At 43.5% G+C, this 16,648-nt stretch overlaps 1 protein-coding gene and 1 pseudogene across 2 annotated transcripts; both read right to left on the bottom strand.

The window, feature by feature from the left end:
• Positions 1 to 1,262: 1,262 nt before the first annotated feature.
• LOC140618532 (L-lactate dehydrogenase A chain-like) lies at positions 1,263 to 2,232 on the bottom strand (annotated as a pseudogene).
• Positions 2,233 to 2,343: 111 nt separating this feature from the next.
• Positions 2,344 to 12,610, bottom strand: LOC140618533 (protein WFDC11-like). 2 transcript variants are annotated; one of them, XR_012018634.1, is made up of 5 exons: positions 12,147 to 12,610; positions 11,090 to 11,239; positions 10,587 to 10,711; positions 4,470 to 4,525; positions 2,344 to 2,872 (listed from the first exon to the last, which is right to left on the bottom strand). XR_012018634.1 is itself a non-coding variant. In XM_072801217.1 (3 exons), the coding sequence occupies exons 1-3, from the start codon at positions 12,253 to 12,255 to the stop codon at positions 10,638 to 10,640; spliced, it is 333 nt and encodes a 110-aa protein (XP_072657318.1). In that variant the 5' UTR covers positions 12,256 to 12,601; the 3' UTR covers positions 10,444 to 10,637. The 2 variants fall into 2 exon arrangements, 1 of the variants encoding a protein (XP_072657318.1); XM_072801217.1 differs by lacking the exons at positions 2,344 to 2,872; positions 4,470 to 4,525 and having other exon boundaries at positions 10,444 to 10,711; positions 12,147 to 12,601.
• Positions 12,611 to 16,648: the final 4,038 nt, after the last annotated feature.

The raw sequence follows: 16,648 nt of genomic DNA on the forward strand, positions 1-16,648 counted from the left end.
CAGAAAGGGAGACAGAACGTAAAGACTGCTAACTCTGGGAAACGAACTAGGGGTGGTGGAAGGGGAGGAGGGCGGGGGGTGGGAGTGAATGGGTGACGGGCACTGGGGGTTATTCTGTATGTTAGTAAATTGAACACCAATAAAAAATAAATTAAAAAATAAATAAATAAAAAAAAAGGAAAAAAAAAAAAAGAAAAAAGAAAGCCAGGTGAAATTTTTTAAAAGTAAGAAGTTTCCACTGGGTGGTCAGCACTAGAGTAACGAACAGGTTAAAAATATATTATTACTTTGAGTAATCCTTGGTAAGTCAAGATATTTCATTCTTTTGCTTTTTACTTGTTATGTATTTTATTTCTAGATATTCTACTTAGTACTTTTTCAATATCCTTGTGATTTTTGAAAGATTTTATTTTTAAGTAATCTCTAGACCCAACATGGTACTCCCAATGCACAACTGCAAGCTCAAGAGTCACATGTTCCACCAACTAAGCCAGCCAAGAGCCCCAGTATTCTGGTGATATTTATTTTCCAAAATTTATTTGGTATTTTAGTTGGTGTGACAGATAGTTGGTTGCATTATCTTTTTACATTATATGGCAATGCACACTATATTCTGACATATATAGTACACAAAATAAGATCCTTTAGAAGAGTTATGCACAACACATGCAATATTGAATTTATACATTGGATCCCAGGATATGACTGAAGAATAAAAGATGGACTAGGCATGTTGGGTGTTGGGCTGAAGGAATCAGAAGTTACTGAACACAGTAAATACACATCTGGTTTGAGGAGTAACTGCAGCATATATAACATTGACAGTGGTGCCTCCGAGATGATAGAACTATATTACGTTAACCAATTTAGGACTACACAAGCAGGTATCATCCAGCATCAGGATATAGCTGCAGGGTTTTGTGCACCATTCCCATTTGTAACTTTAGGAAACTGATGTTTTTCTTAGGCCACTTTAATATTACGACTTGAGTAACAGGTCAGATAATAAGGACAACATACACAACCTCCAACTAAAATCTTGTTGCAGTCTAGACAATGACGTGGTACATTAGAGAATTTTATTTTTTTTATTTTTATTTTTTTAAATATATATATTTTTTAATTTTTATTTATTTATGATAGTCACACACAGAGAGAGAGAGAGGCAGAGACACAGGCAGAGGGAGAAGCATGCTCCATGCACGGGGAGCCCGACGTGGGATTCGATCCCGGGTCTCCAGGATCGCGCCCTGGGCCAAAGGCAGGCGCTAAACCGCTGCGCCACCCAGGGATCCCCTACATTAGAGAATTTTTAAACTGCAGCTCCTTTTGGGTCCCCCAAAGTATATCTGCACTCTTCTTCAAACGGGCCTCTTCCTCAGGAGTCAGAGTCACCTTCACAACATTGGAGATTCCATTCTGTTCCAAATTGCAAGGAACACTAAGGAAGACATCATCCTTTATTCCATAGAGACCTTTAATCATGGTGGAAATTGGATGCACCCACCTAAGATTCTTCATTACACTTTCTGCCAAATCTGCTATAGACAGTCCAATGGCCCAGGAAGTGTAGCCTTTCAGTTTGATCACCTCATAGGCACTGTCAACCACCGGTTTGTGACCCTCTTTCCACTGTTCCTTATCTGCATCAGTGCCTAAGTCAGGGTGCAGATTCTTCAGAGAGACCCCAGCAACATTTACTCCATTCCATACAGGCACACTGGAGTCTCCATGCTCTCCAAGGACCCACCCATGATAGCTTAATGGGTGAACTCCCAGCCTTTCCCCCATTAGGTAAGGGAACCCGGCTGAATCCAGATTGCAACCACTTCCAATAACGCAATTTTGGGAAAGCCACTTATCTTCCAAGCCACATAGGTTAAGGTATCCACTGGATTGGAAACAACAAGCAACTTGCAGTTTGGGCTGTATTTGACAATATTAGAAATGATGAACTTAAAGATGTTCATGTTAGACTGGACCAAATTAAGACGACTTTCTCCCTCTTGCTGACATGCCCCAGCTGTGATAATAACCAGCTTGGAATTTGCAGTCACATTATAGTCTTTGCCAGAGCCAATTTTTGGTGTTCTAAGGAAAAGGCTGCCGTGCTGGAGATCCATCATCTCTCCCTTCAATTTGTCTTCCATGACATCAACAAGAGCGAGTTCATCTGCCAAGTCCTTCATTAAGATACTGATGGGGGGATCCCTGGGTGGCGCAGCGGTTTGGCGCCTGCCTTTGGCCCAGGGCGCCATCCTGGAGACCTAGAATCGAATCCCACGTCGGGCTCCCGGTGCATGGGGCCTGCTTCTCCTTCTGCCTATGTCTCTGTCTCTCACTGTGTGCCTATCATAAATAAATAAAAAATAAAATAAAAATTAAAAAAAAAAAGATACTGATGGCACAAGTCATGCCTACAGCTCCAACCCCAACAACTTAATCTTATTCTGGGGGATATGGTCTTCCTTAAGAAGATTCTGAATCACCTGATCCTTGAGAGTTGCTATTTTGGACTTAGAACCAAAAGGAATCCGGAATTCACATCGGGCAGTGGAGGCGGCGGCACGGAGCCAGGTCAGAACTTGGCGGCGGCTGCTCCGACTCTCTGGTGATATTTAGGTTCTCTTTCACTTTATCTGTGCACTATTGCCATCTTTCTTTTCCTTTCCTTTCCTAAGCACTTTTGTTTTGTGCTCTGTCTATAGTAATTTCAATATCTGATGTCTCTGTGGATCTCTGCTATTTCTCTTGACCTTTTTCTTCCTTTCTTGTTTTCTTAAACGGGTGGGAATTTCTTTTTCTTGTGAGCTCGTATATTTCATGGAAATTCCTCTTTCATGACACATGACCTGTAGAATTTCTTGGAATCCTGTGTTTAAGTGAGCAATGTCAAAATCAGTTTGTTTCACATACTACCCTAAACACTCAGACTGTTTTCATCTCAAGCCTTGCCTTTAGGTTTTTCGGACTTCACCCATGTGCTAATTCCTGCTGCACTGTTATGTGGGAAAACTAGCTTGTAAGTGATGAATTTTTGGAGGAATCTTTTCCCCACTCTACTGAATGGATAAAGGATATGTGGAATGGATATACAATGGATCATTATTCAGCCTCGAAAATGAGGAAAATTACCATACAGGCTACAACATGGATGAACTTGAACCCAAGCTAAGTGAAGTAAGCCAGTCACAAAAACCAAATACCATATGATTCCACCTTTGCGAGATTCCTAGAGGAGTCCGATTCACAGAGACAAGAGAAGGGTAGTTTCCACAGGCTGGGGGGATAGGGATGGGGAGTTGTTGTTTAATGGGTACAGAGTTTCACTTTTACAAGATGAAAGAGTTCTGGAGATGGATGATGGTGACAGTTGTACACCCATGTGAGTTTACTTAATGCCACTGAAGTGTGCACTTAAGAATAGTCAGGATGGGGATCCCTGGGTGGCGCAGTGGTTTGGCGCCTGCCTTTGGCCCGGGGCGTGATCCTGGAGACCCAGGATCGAATCCCACATCGGGCTCCCTCCATGGAGCCTGCTTCTCCCTCTGACTGTGTCTCTGCCTCTCTATCTCTCTCTGTGTGACTATCATGAATAAATAAATAAAATCTTTTTTAAAAAAAAAAAGAATAGTCAGGATGGTTGGGGTCCCAGGTTGCTCAGTTGGTAAAGCATCCAACTCTTGACTTTGGCACAGGTCACAATCTCAGAGTTGTGAGTTTGAGTCCTGCATTGGACTCTGTGCTGGGCAGGGACCCTGCATATGATTCTCTTCTGCCTCTCCCTCTGCCCCTCCCTCCTTCTAAAAAATAGTCAAGATGGTTAATTTTATGTGTATTTTACCACACTTACAAATAATAATAAATACATAAAAGGGACTTTTGATTTCTGCCCAGATGTAGAAAGCTGAATAAACCCCTCAAACTTACTGAAAACAAAGCTTGACAATTTTTTTTATTGGAGTTCAATTTGCCAACATATAGCATATCACCCAGTGCTCATCCCATCAAGTGTCCCCCTCAGTGCCTGTCACCCAGTCACCCCCACCCCCCGCCCACCTCCCCTTCCACCACCCCTTGTTTGTTTCCCAGTTAGGAGTCTCTCATGTTCTGTCTCCCTTTCTGATATTTCCCACTCATTTTTTCTCCTTTCCCCTTTATTCCCTTTCACTATTTTTTATATTCCCCAAATGAATGAGACCATAAAATGTTTGTCCTCCGATTGACTTATTTCACTCAGCATAATACCCTCCAGTTCCATCCAGTCAAAACAAATGGTGGGTATTTGTCGTTTCTAATGGCTAATATTCCATTGTATACATAGACCACATCTTCCTTATCCATTCATTTTTCAGTGGACACCGAGGCTCCTTCCACAGTTTGGCTATTGTGGACATTGAAGCTATAAACATCGGGGTGCAGGTGTCCCGGCATTTCACTGCATCTTTGACAACTTTTCTTAAACTCACCAGAGCACTGAGATCCCAGGACAACTAACCAGTGCAGTATCAATGGAGACAGGCACCTGCAAGGAGATAGAAGACACAAACATTGATTTCCTAGGAGATAGGCAGCCAGAAACCAGAAAGGATAGTTAATCTAGGTGGTTGACATATTGCTAGAGGCTGAGTATTACTCTGCCATTAGAAACGACCATTTGCTTCGAAGTGGATGGAACTGGAGGGTATTATGCTGAGTGAAATAAGTCAATTGGAGAAGGACAAACTTATATGGTCTCATTCATTTGGGGAATATAAAAAATAGTGAAAGGGAATAAAGGGGAAAGGAGAAAAAATGAGTGGGAAATATCAGAAAGGGAGACAGAACATGAAAGACTCCTAACTCTGGGGAACGAACTAGGGGTGGTGGAAGGGGAGGTGGGTGGGGGGTGGGGGTGACTGGGTGACAAGCACTGAGGTGGGCACTTGACGGTATGAGCACTGGGTGTTATTCTATATGCTGGCAAATTGAATACCAATAAAAAATAAATTTGTAAAAAAATCAAAAGAAAGTGAAAAGTCTGAGGCTGCAAATACTGGGCAAGGGTGGAGGCAGTGGGCAATTCACACACTCTTACAGATTTTCTCCAAAAATCCATGGTGCACTCAAGGTAACCACAGCAACAAACAACCCATAAATCACAAACTAGCCTGGGTCCTGATTAGATTAACACAAATTTCCACATTAAAGACCTAATATGGGCAGCCCAGGTGGCTCAGCGATTTAGTGCCACCTTCCACCCAGGGCATGTTCCTTGAAACCTGGAATCCAGTCTGGTGTCAGGCTCCCTGCATGGAGCCTGCTTCTCCCTCTGCATGTCTCTCAGCCTCTGTCTCTCTGTGTCATTCATGAATAAATAAATAAAATCTTTAAAAAAAAAAAGATCTAATAGAAGGAAAGGCGAACCCATTTCCAGGGATAAATACTATTACCTGTTTCTGGTTCCTTGCCCGTCCCACTGAATATAGCTATAAAAATTGGAAAGTCAGTACTAACAGACAGATGGGAAAGAAGGCTAGAATTCAAGTACCACATTGTTGATGATGGATCTACTGGGATTTTTCCCCCTCTGATATCCCCCACCAAACCTGAAAATAAGCACTAGGGCACAGGTAGAATGACGGGAGAAACTTTCTAAAGTTGGCTTGAGACATAGAAAAGAGAACTTGTAATGCCCAGAAGAGGTGCAGAAATCACCTGGTTTTTTCTCTTTCTCTTAATTCTTCCCTTTCCTCCTTCTCCACCTCTCCCTCCTCTTTCTTTTTTCAAATATTTTATTTTTACATAATCACTACACCCAACACAGGGCTCAAACTCACAGCCCGACATCAAAAGTTGCATGCTCTACCGAGCCTGCTGAGTGCCCCTTAATTTTTCTTCTATGTCCTAGTCCCTAAGAAAAAGAGTGGTGATCAGGATGGGAAGGAGCCAAGACTCTGAGAGAGGGGAAATCTTCCTCTGTTGGGTGCAGCTGTAATTCTATAGAGCAAGTGGCCACCGTTGTCCCTGTTTATCTTTTCTCTCTTTGTTCTCTCACCAACTGGCTCTGGATATGGATGTAGTTGTGGAAGGGCCTAGTAGAGCAGGATAACCAAAGCCTAAGCTGTTTGGAGCTGAGGGGAAATAGAAGGCACGGGGGGGGGGGGGGGAGATGACCAACAAGAACTTGAGAAAGCAAACACATATAGTTGTCTATTTATTTCTGGGTTCACCTCTAAGCCATTGCATGCATGGATGTGATCCTAGCTGACATACTTTGAGAAATGAACCAGCAGATAGGTACACCACCACCTAGATCCCGGACTAGCCATGTGGTGGTGCATATTCAGGGAGGCACCAAAGGAATTGCAAACAGTGGCTTTGAACAACTGAACTGACATAGGAACACAACTCACCCAAGACAGGTTGAACTCACTCTGCACTTAACCATTTGAATTACTTTTGAAAACACAGTATTACCTTCTCTGTTCAGTGTGAACAAGACTCAGAGTCTTAAAACATTCAAAATGTACAGGATAGGGACACCTGAGTGGCTCAGTGGTTGAGCATCTGCTTTCAATTTAGGGCTTGATCCGGGTCCAGGTTCAAGTCCCGATTCAAGCTCCCTCTGGAAAGCCTGCTTCTCCCTCTGCCTATGGCTCTGCATCTCTTTGTGTGTCTCTCATGAATAAATAAATAAAATATGTTTAAAAATGTCCAGGATATAATCCAAAATTTTGGAATATATGAAATTAAAGGAAAATACCAACTCCTATGGCAAAAGGCGACCAACAGACTCCAGTTTCACGATGAAATAAATGTTGAAATCATCTTTAAAAAGTGTTAAAGCAATTATTATAAAAGTTCTGAAACAAGTAATCAAAACACCCTTGAAAGATGGAAAAATAGAAAGTCTCGGCAAAGAAATGGAAGACCTAAAGAAGAAGAAAATGGAAATTTGAAATGAGCATGATAACTGAGATTTAATGCTCACTGAATAGGCTTAATATCAGAATCCACAGGGCAGAGAGATAGGAGCAACCAACTTGAAGACTGCTGCATGGGAAGTATCCAATTTGAACAACAAAGAAAAAAAAAAAAAGAAGAAGAACATACCAAAAATATACAGAGCCTAAGGGGCAACAACCAAAGTTCTGATGCTGAAAAAATATTTGAGGAAATAATGACTGAAAATTCCTAAATATGTTGGGAGACATAAGACTGTAGATCAAGAAACTTTGATGATCACTGAAGACTTGCTCTCTCAGCAACTTGCAAGTATGCAATACACTAGTATTAACTATAGTGAGAATCCTGTGCATTAGATTGCCAACACCTGGCAGGGAAGACCTGTGGTGGGGGTGGGACCAGGGGAGTGCAGGTGCGCAGCAGGATGGACTGTCTGTAGATGAGTGCTGTGGTACAGGCCAGTGACTGAAGACAGGGCCTGATCCAGGACCATAAGTGGCAGCAGTGGCTCTGCAGGTCAGCACATGAAGCGCTCCTGTGGCTTCACATTTTCCCAGGGCATGTGTACTGCAGTGAAGGCCTGTCACAGGTAGGCCAGCCCCAAGCATGTACACTTCACTTTGGTGGGGTCAGTCACGGGGGTCTTGACAGGCATCTTGCAATTGCACAGCTACAGAGGCCTGGGTCGGCTACTGGTGCAGTTCCTGAGCTCCATGTGGGCAGAGGCTAAGGAGTGGAAAGAGACTCAAGTGTCTGGTGACAGTGAGAGTGGCAAAAGCTACTGAAATCTGCTTTGAGGTCTATGGATGCCATGCTGGCCATTGGTATCTTCAATGGCAAATCTGCTGGGTTGGTTTGTAGGGCAGGACACCATTTGCCACAATCACTTCCACTGTGTGTCTGCTACTGCAGAACTGTTTTTGTTCACAGAAAGCTGTGTAATTATTGATCTATGTGGAGGGACAGAGGCTAGGGTCTCATGTGTTGCCACTTGCTGGACATCATTCTGTATGCATATGTTTTGAGATGTCATGTTCATTTTTCAGTTCCAAATATTTTTTATTTTCTATCATGATTTCATTTTGACCTATGACTCCTTAGAATTGCTTGTTTAATTTTATTTAGATTTTATTTCTTCGAGAGAGAAATGGAGCAGAGAGAGAGAGAGAGAGAGAAGGATAGAGAGACCATGAGCGGAGGGAGGGGCGAGGGGAGAGGGTGAAGCAGATTCCCACTTAGCAGGAAGCCCAACATGGGGCTCAATCCCAGGACCCCAGGATCAGGACCCTTGCCAAAGGCAGACAATTAGTTGATTGAACCACCCTGGTGCACTGCTTTCCTTAACTTTTACCCATTGGAAATTTTTTCTATCAATTTTACCTTACTCATTTCTAGTTTTTTTTCCCACTGTGATATGTTTGATTTCATTTTCTTGACATTGGCTGAGACTTTTTAAAAAAAATGTTCCATTTGCTTTCTTAAGAATGTATATTCTCGGGATCCCTGGGTGGCGCAGCGGTTTAGCGCCTGCCTTTGGCCCAGGGCGCGAACCTGGAGACCCGGGATCAAGTCCCACGTCGGGCTCCTGGTGCATGGAGACTGCTTCTCCCTCTGCCTATGTCTATGCCTCTCTCTCTCTCTCTCTCTCTCTCTCTCTCTGTGTGTGTGACTATCATAAGTAAATAAAAGTTAAAAAAAATTTTAAAAAAAGAATGTATATTCTCTAGTAATTCATTTTGATACATGTCAGTGCTTGCTATTGTGTTGTTCAAATCTTCTAGATCCTTCCTGGGTTTGTTGTATTTAGTTTGTTTTGTCTTCCTACTCTATTGGTTACTGGGAAGTGTGTTAAAATTGTCTGCTGGTCAGTTATGCTTCTGGCAATGGCAGGCCAGTTGACTTGGGAACAATCCTTCCAAGAATGCAAAATGAGATCTCCTGGGGTTCTCCTGGCCCCATATTTGGATACTCCCAATTGTGTTTCCAGGATAGGTTACCTCTGGGCTTTGAAGTGAGACACCCCAGAGCAAAGGCTCAGCGTGTTCCTCAGTGTACCCACTGGTTAAGAGTGTCCTATCTGCCTGGTGGCTCCAGAGTCTTTCTCAACTGCTTCTTTTTGTTAATTGCTTAGCAGAAAACAGTTCATTGGTTTTGTCCTAAGGCAAGCACCCCCTGCTAGTCCAGGAGAACACTATGGACCTGTCCTCCTTCGCCCGTCTCAACTATCACTCTTTCTTCACAATGCCCCTTTCCAACCCTATTCGCCACCAGATCTCCTATTTTAAGCACATCTCTGGCCCCTGACATATATGCATTTCAGGAAACTCAAGTACAGGGGCATGTAGAGAATGAGGTCTACATATCTCTTTGTCATCAACCTGCTGAGAGGACTTGAGTAGGTTCAGCCACCTATTGTGCCTATTGGTTTTCCTTTGTTAATTTTAGCAAGTAATACCTGCGTGTTGCAGGTTTCATGGATATAACAACAGAGACCAAAAAGGAAGAGTTGGCAAGTTCCAGTATGCTGGGGTCATAGAGCTTAACGCCAAATTCATAATCCAATCTTGTCCACAACTTCATCTGTTGGTTTGGGGACAGGAAGTAGTGAGGGAATCAACCTTTCATATCCTCAAGTTCCCTTTCTTCTCCCCCACTCTATATTTAATACTGTCTTGGAGGAAAATTAACTTTCATTTGAGTTGCCCCAATTCCTCCCTATCCTCCAATTTTAGGACTAAGTATCTCTTCTTCCAGGAAACCTGATACTATGATGCACAAAATGACCTCTCTGCATTTATATCTTAAGGCACTGAGTGTATATCCCATTCACGCTTTTTTCCATGCCCCATCCTGGTTTCTGCTAGTTTGGATCATAAGACTTAACCTTTCCCTGGACTGTATGCCAACAGAGAGTTAGTCACACCTCGACTCATGAGGAGTGGTTCTTCCCTCAAGTCTGGACACATTGTATGCTCTCTATAACCTTCTAAAGTTTGTTTATTTTTTAAGAGTATTTGCACTTGAAGATATTCCTATAGTTTCCAAGTGATTGAGTAAACGACACCAACAAATAAGGCATTGTTGGAGAGGAGAGCTTAGAGAAGCCAATGGTATTTCCTATCCATTCTAGACCATGGGTGCTGTCACCTGTGAGATTGATTGTACTTCCCTGGATTAGTTCAAAGGGAGTCCACTTGTGGGAACCTACTAGAATCACAGGCCTGAAAAGAAAAGATAAGCTGCATAAGGAAAGTCTGGAGAACTCAGAGGGATGGTGCTTCCTGTAGCTATAAGAAGATCCCACACATAAGCAGTTTTCCTCAGAGATGGTAGTCTATGAACAAAGAGAGTCCAGGAGTCTTGGCTAAGGAGTTCAGACTTCTGAATGGTGAGAGGGTAGAGAAATCCACTGGGAGGCAGGCGTTGGAAACTTAGGTACTAAATGAAGGGAGCTAAAGGTAGTGGTACTATAGAAGAAGAGACAGAGGTTCTGGGTTAATGCCACTGTTTATTTTTCAGGGAAAAGAAGCTGATATACAATGGTTCAGGGAAGAGGGTTGGCAAATAGGAGAGACATTGCCTTGGGACCCATCCACTCCCCTCCCTGCCGCCTCCCAGCTGGGATAAGACGATCATACCACTGGACATCATGTAGAATTAGCCTGACACCTTGTAGGTGTCTATAGGTCCTAATTCCAAATGGTGGTTGGGTGACACAAAGTAGTTACAGCCTCGGTTCTGGGTGTAGTGTCCTTATGGGTCTCTGAAAGAGAGAAGGGGTAGTAGGTATTCAGTGACCACACAGTTTGCTGAAACATATTTCTTTGAGAGTAACAGATCCTCCCAAACCCTGGGGGCAGGGATACTTAATGTGGTTTAGGGGATGCCCACACAAGGCTTCCCTTGGGTTTTTTCGAGTCTAGTGAGCAAAGGGACATTAATATTAGATCTCCTGAGTTTTGAATAAATCAGGCAGGCCTACAAGCAGACAATGGGGGCTTGGGCTGAGGGAAGGGGTGGGGATCCCCAGTTGGAATGGGTCCTGGGACTGAGGAGGTATAGTCTCTCTGTCTTTCCCCTACAATAGTGGTTCTATAGGTTTAACAAACGAGTGGCAAGAGGAAGTGATTCTTAACCCTACCGATTTGTCGGATATTCAAGCAAATACTTCCACAGGCAGCAAAGCAGCATTCATACCCAACAGCACAGTCCCAGGAATATTGGCACTTTCTTTGGCACTCGTAGTAGGTAGGTGACCTCGAGCAATCTCGCATTTTCGGTTTTACTACAACTGAGAAGGAATACATGAGCAGTGACTCCAAGAAGAAGAGTTTTTCTCACTATTATCAGCCCCTCTAAGGCCCCAGCACCACCTCCATTGGTTTCTCTTCTTCTTTTCCCTGCTCAGGGATCTGGGAGGCCTTTTCCATTCCAAGAGTCAAAATCCAGCTCCTACCCCCTAACAAACCCAGCAACCATGAGGCCACCTCCATGGAATTCAACATCACATGACCTGAGTCCTGAAACCCAGTTCGCAGAACAAAGAGGCTCAAAAGATCTACTGGTCTCCTGCTCTCATTTTACAGAGTGAGAGGAACAGGGTCCCAGAGGAAAGGAAGAACCGTCCCTTGCTTTTCCCTGTCTGGCTGAGACAACCCTCCAAACCTGGCTATTCCTCAGAAACCTTTGCCAGCCAGTATGGACCCACTCCTCTCCCCTCAATTCTGCTGATTTTAATTGTTTTACCCCAGCCATTCCAAACTTCTCTTGGTCAATCACCCATTTTAGTACTCTTCCCACATCCAATGTTTTAAAATACTCAATTTGGTAAACAAAGGGCATATTTCAAGAGATAATTAGTCCCCCTTGCCCAATTTGGTGCTCATCTTTGGAACTCCTGAGTGGAAGACACCAATTCCTGGTGGTTCAAGCTAGGCATTCTCTATGCAGGCTTTGAATCCTGTGCAGCTTTCCACCACTACAGGTCCTCCTCAACAAAAACACCATAGTCCCCGCAACATACAGAAGAACATCATTACTTGTCACATCAGGAGTCCCTGAAACTTGAGAACTGCACATTCAGCTTTCCTCTGGTATCCTGGCTTAAAAAAGGAACCAAGAGTTTCACATATGCCAGTGCCGGGTTCCTTTTTGTTCTCTAGCCCCTCTTCAGTTTGAAGCTCCACCAAAATACCTACTGAAATTTGGACGACGAGTTACTTTCTTAGTTTTTTCTTTCATAGTTCCTGTCACTGGCATGATGACCAGGCAGTAGAGTGTCACCAGCTGGAAAACCAACCACTTCATGATGTTAACTCTGGATGTCTGAATGTGAGCCTGGCAGCAGACCCAGTATTTTACCAGGTCCTGCAGGGGGTAGCGAAGGGCTTTGGGGTGTGGAGTTTGGAGAACATGTGACTGGTCTCTCACTGCCCCATCTGGTTCTGTCTCATCTTTTCCAGGCACCACTCCTTGGTTGGGCCCTGGTGTCTCCTGAGGTACTTCCTATTTCTTATGTTTTCTACTCTGCTCACTGAAGAAATGAATTCTTCATATTTAATCATTTCTATTTTAGAAATTTGAAAAATACAGAAGTACAAAGAAAATGAAGGAGATATAATCAGCTATCCAACCTAGATAGGTAATAGTGTCATTTGTTTTCATAGAAAGATAGCTTTAAAATTGTCTTTTCAATAAAAAAAATCATACATCTTTACTGTTTGAGAGTTTTAGTAAATTTTAAAAGCCATTTAAGAATGTCAGTCCAGCAGTGAAACACTGAGACACCTGCATTCCGATGTTCATAGCAGCAATATCACAATAGCCAAATTGTGGAAGGAGCCTCGGTGTCCATAGAAAGACGAATGGATAAAGAAGACCTGGTCTGGGATCCCTGGGTGGCGCAGCGGTTTGGCTCCTGCCTTTGGCCCAGGGCGCGATCCTGGAGACCCGGGATCGAATCCCACATCGGGCTCCCGGTGCATGGAGCCTGCTTCTCCCTCTGCCTGTGTCTCTGCCTCTCTCTCTCTCTGTGACATCATAAATAAATAAAAATTAAAAAAAAAAGAAGACCTGGTCTATGTATACAATGGAATATTACTCAGCCATTAGAAACGACAAATACCCACCATTTGCTTCAATGTGGATGGAACTGGACGGTATTATGCTGAGTGAAATAAGTCAGTCAGAGAAGGACAAACATTATATGGTCTCATTCATTTGGGGAATGTGAAAATTAGTGAAAGGGAATAAAGGGAAAGGACAGAAAATGAATGAAAATATCAGTGAGGGTGACAAAACATGAGAGACACCTAACTCTGGGAAATGAACGAGGGGCAGTGGAAGGGGAGGTGGGCGGGGGGTTCGGGTGACTGGGTGATGGGCACGGAGGGGGGCACTTGGCAGGATGAACACTGGGTGTTATGCTATATGTTGGCTAATTGAATTCCAATAAAAATTTTTTTAAAAAATTTTTAAAAAATAAAATGCTGTCCCACAGCGCTATATGTATTATTATGGCTACAGGGTCTTTCCTCCATAGTTTTTTAAAAACATTTTTCCCACTGGTATTTTTGTGTATATTTTTTTTTTATTGGAGTTCGATAACCTCCAGTGCTCATCCCATCTAGTGCCCTTCTCTCCACTGGTTTTGTAGTAGCACGTTAACAATATACAGTTAACAAATGGGAGGAAAAATCACAAGCTCCTTAAATCTTTTTTTATGCTTTTCCTCCTTGCTGTGTCAAATGTGTTCATTGCTCTTTTATCTCAGTGGCTGTATCAACACTTAACAGCTGCAAGTGAAGCTGATAGTGAATTTGGTCACACACACAAAAAAGGGAGAATTGAGAGACAAATGAAGTAACAACCAGCAGTTTGCTAACTGCCATTTACTCTGCCATCAAGGCTCAGGACCTTTAAGACCTAAGCGCAGGCAGGGAAGCTCGGTGAGGCGGCCACTTGGCAGCCAGACTGCGCGGGAACTGCCCATTTTGCTTAAAGTGGACACGGTGAGAAGGATTACAAACATCCCATTTCTCTACCTCGTCATCAAAGATTTCTGCTTTAATCCTTAAGGACGAGCGTGGCCTTCACTTGGTCAGGCACATGCTTGCCGCTCAGCGCCTCGACAATCGCAAGCGCAAACGCAAAGCTGGTTGCAGGCCCCCGGCTGGTGAGGACCAGGCCGTCCTTCGCCATGCGGTTCTCGGAGTAGCTATAATGACTTCAATTCATCATTTTGTCTTTTGCAAGTGGGTGCGTTGTAACTTTGCTTCCAAAACCTATTTCATGAGCCCAAAGAGCTGTAGGACCTGCACAGATGGCGGCTATGAGGCCCTTCCTGTCTTCTTGCTCCTTCATTATCTCCTTCTCGGCAGCGTACTCACATACATTCTGTGTCCCTCTTTTTTTGCATCTTCCAGACTGGCATCAGGACAAATGACGTCTCGGCTACGCTGTACTGGGTCTTTCTCAGCCAGACCCGCAATGGTGACTTTAATTCCAGCTCATCTCATGACATCTATAGAAATGACTGTCTCCATCTCCTCTGCTCCTTTGGCCAGGATGACCAGAGCTCTTTTTTTATTTTTATTTTTATTTTTTATTGGAGTTCAATTTGCCAACATATAGCATAATCCCATCAAGTGTCCCACTCAGTGCCCGTCATCCAGTCACCCCCACCCCCCGCCCACCTCCCTTTCTACCACCCCTTGTTCGGTTTCCAGAGTTAGGAGTCTCATGTTATGTCTCCCTTTCTGATATTTTCCACTCATTTTTTCTCCTTTCCCCCTTATTCCCTTTCACTATTTTTTATTTTCCCCAAATGAATGAGACCATATAATGTTTGTCCTTCTCCAATTGACTTATTTCACTCAGCATAATACCCTCCAGTTCCATCCACGTCGAAGCAAATGGTGGGTATTTGTCGTTTCTAATGGCTGAGTAAAATTCCACTGTGTGTGTGTGTGTGTGTGTGTGTGTGTATATCTCACATCTTCTTTATCCATTCATCTTTCAATGGACACCAAGGCTCCTTCCACAGTTTGGCTTTTGTGGACATTGCTGTTATAAATGTAATTAAACATGTGCAAATCATGTTTAACTCAACAGAGGATGAATGTCAATTTCCTCAAACCTTATAAGGTACCACAGTGTAAGTCTGGAGATAATTGCAGGAATCAGCCCTCTATTGCCTATAAAAATTTGAGTATCAGAGGAATATTCGTACATTTTGTACTGGGGTAGATGGGGAGTCGAAGCTAACCCCGATATTCACCAGTATCGTAACACTGGGACAGTCCTATGACTTCTGTAGACTTAGTTCACTCATGAATTCTTGGCACTTCCATGGTGAGAATGAAATAAATTGACATCTTTAAACACTTTCGTAATACCTGGCACACAGTAGGTGCTCAATGCAGTACCTTCGTCTTATCGCCAATCTTGCTTCCCAATGACACATAGCAAGCCCCAAGTACCAGAAGAACTCTCTTAGTTTATAGTTTACCCTGAGTATTAAAACCCGGTCCTAGAATTGGACTCTTAGAAGAAAACCTGTTTGGTCCAGGAGTCGGTGAGATTTGCATGCTTATCCAAGCAGATCTGCCAACTCCACATGGATTGGTAGCAGAGCCAGGAGTAGATATAGGAACTCAAAACAGCCATTTCAAATGAACTACCTCTACTCTCTGAAAGAACAGCAAATGTGGGGAATTTGTTCTGGTATTATGGAGTGAGGAGGTGAATTCTGAGAAGGGACCTTTTCACGTTCTGTGAGGTGGAGGGTCAATTACTCTACCTTGTCCTTCAACTTAAATTATTTCTTCCTGTTGACAGGCTCCACCAACCTACTCCCTTGGAGAAAATCCCTCAGGCTTTTCTTCTCCCCTGCCTCCTCTTCTTTCCTTGTTCACCCTAGTGACTGTGGGGAGAGCTCCACAGACTGTCTCCTCTTTCAACATTTTCTGGGTGGGATAGCTCTTCCCAAAGACACACAATCTTACTCTTTAACCTGAAGTCAACTGTAAAGAACTCCCTGTCCAAAAAGAATTCCTAAAGGATGCTTAAATTTCCATCATCAGCCATTTTTTCTTTGGAGATTGGATCCCTTTACAACTACAAGTACTGTATGAAATATATGTAGCCAGAAAACAAATACAGCTCAAACTCATACCTACAGAGAATGGTCTGGTGGTTTCCAGAGGTGGCAGGTAGAGTGTGAACAAAATGAGTGACAGGGACAAAAGGTACAAACCTCCAGTTACAAAATTTTTTTTTTTTTTTTTTTTTTTAAAGATTTTATTTATTCATGATAGTCACAGAGAGAGAGAGAGAGGCAGAGACACAGGCAGAGGGAGAAGCAGGCTCCATGCACCGGGAGCCCGACGTGGGATTCGATCCCGGGTCTCCAGGATCGCGCCCTGGGCCAAAGGCAGGCGCCAAACCGCTGCGCCACCCAGGGATCCCTCCAGTTACAAAATAAAGAAGTCCTGGTGATGCATTGTATAGCATGGTGACTGTAGTGAACAATACTGTATTGTATATTAAAAGGTTGCTAAGAGAATAGATCTCAAAACTCTCATCACTGGGCACCTGGGTGGCTCAGTCAGTTAAGCATCTGAGCTTCAGCTCAGGTCATGATCTCTGGGTCCTGGGACTGAGCCCACATTAGGCTCCCCACTCAGCATGGAGTCAGCTT

The sequence above is a fragment of the Canis lupus genome, chromosome 26 (genome assembly GCF_048164855.1).
Source record: "Canis lupus baileyi chromosome 26, mCanLup2.hap1, whole genome shotgun sequence".
NCBI lineage: Eukaryota > Metazoa > Chordata > Mammalia > Carnivora > Canidae > Canis > Canis lupus.

Excerpts from the sequence above, each read along its gene's own strand:
- LOC140618533 (XM_072801217.1), bottom strand. The coding sequence starts at position 12,255 with ATGAAGTGGTTGGTTTTCCAGCTGGTGACACTCTACTGCCTGGTCATC. Across the intron at positions 11,240-12,146 it reads AACTCGTCGTCCAAATTTCA|TTGTAGTAAAACCGAAAATG; the intron begins GTAGGTATTTTG and ends ATTCCTTCTCAG. Across the intron at positions 10,712-11,089 it reads CTTGAATATCCGACAAATCG|AGACCCATAAGGACACTACA; the intron begins GTAGGGTTAAGA and ends TCTCTCTTTCAG.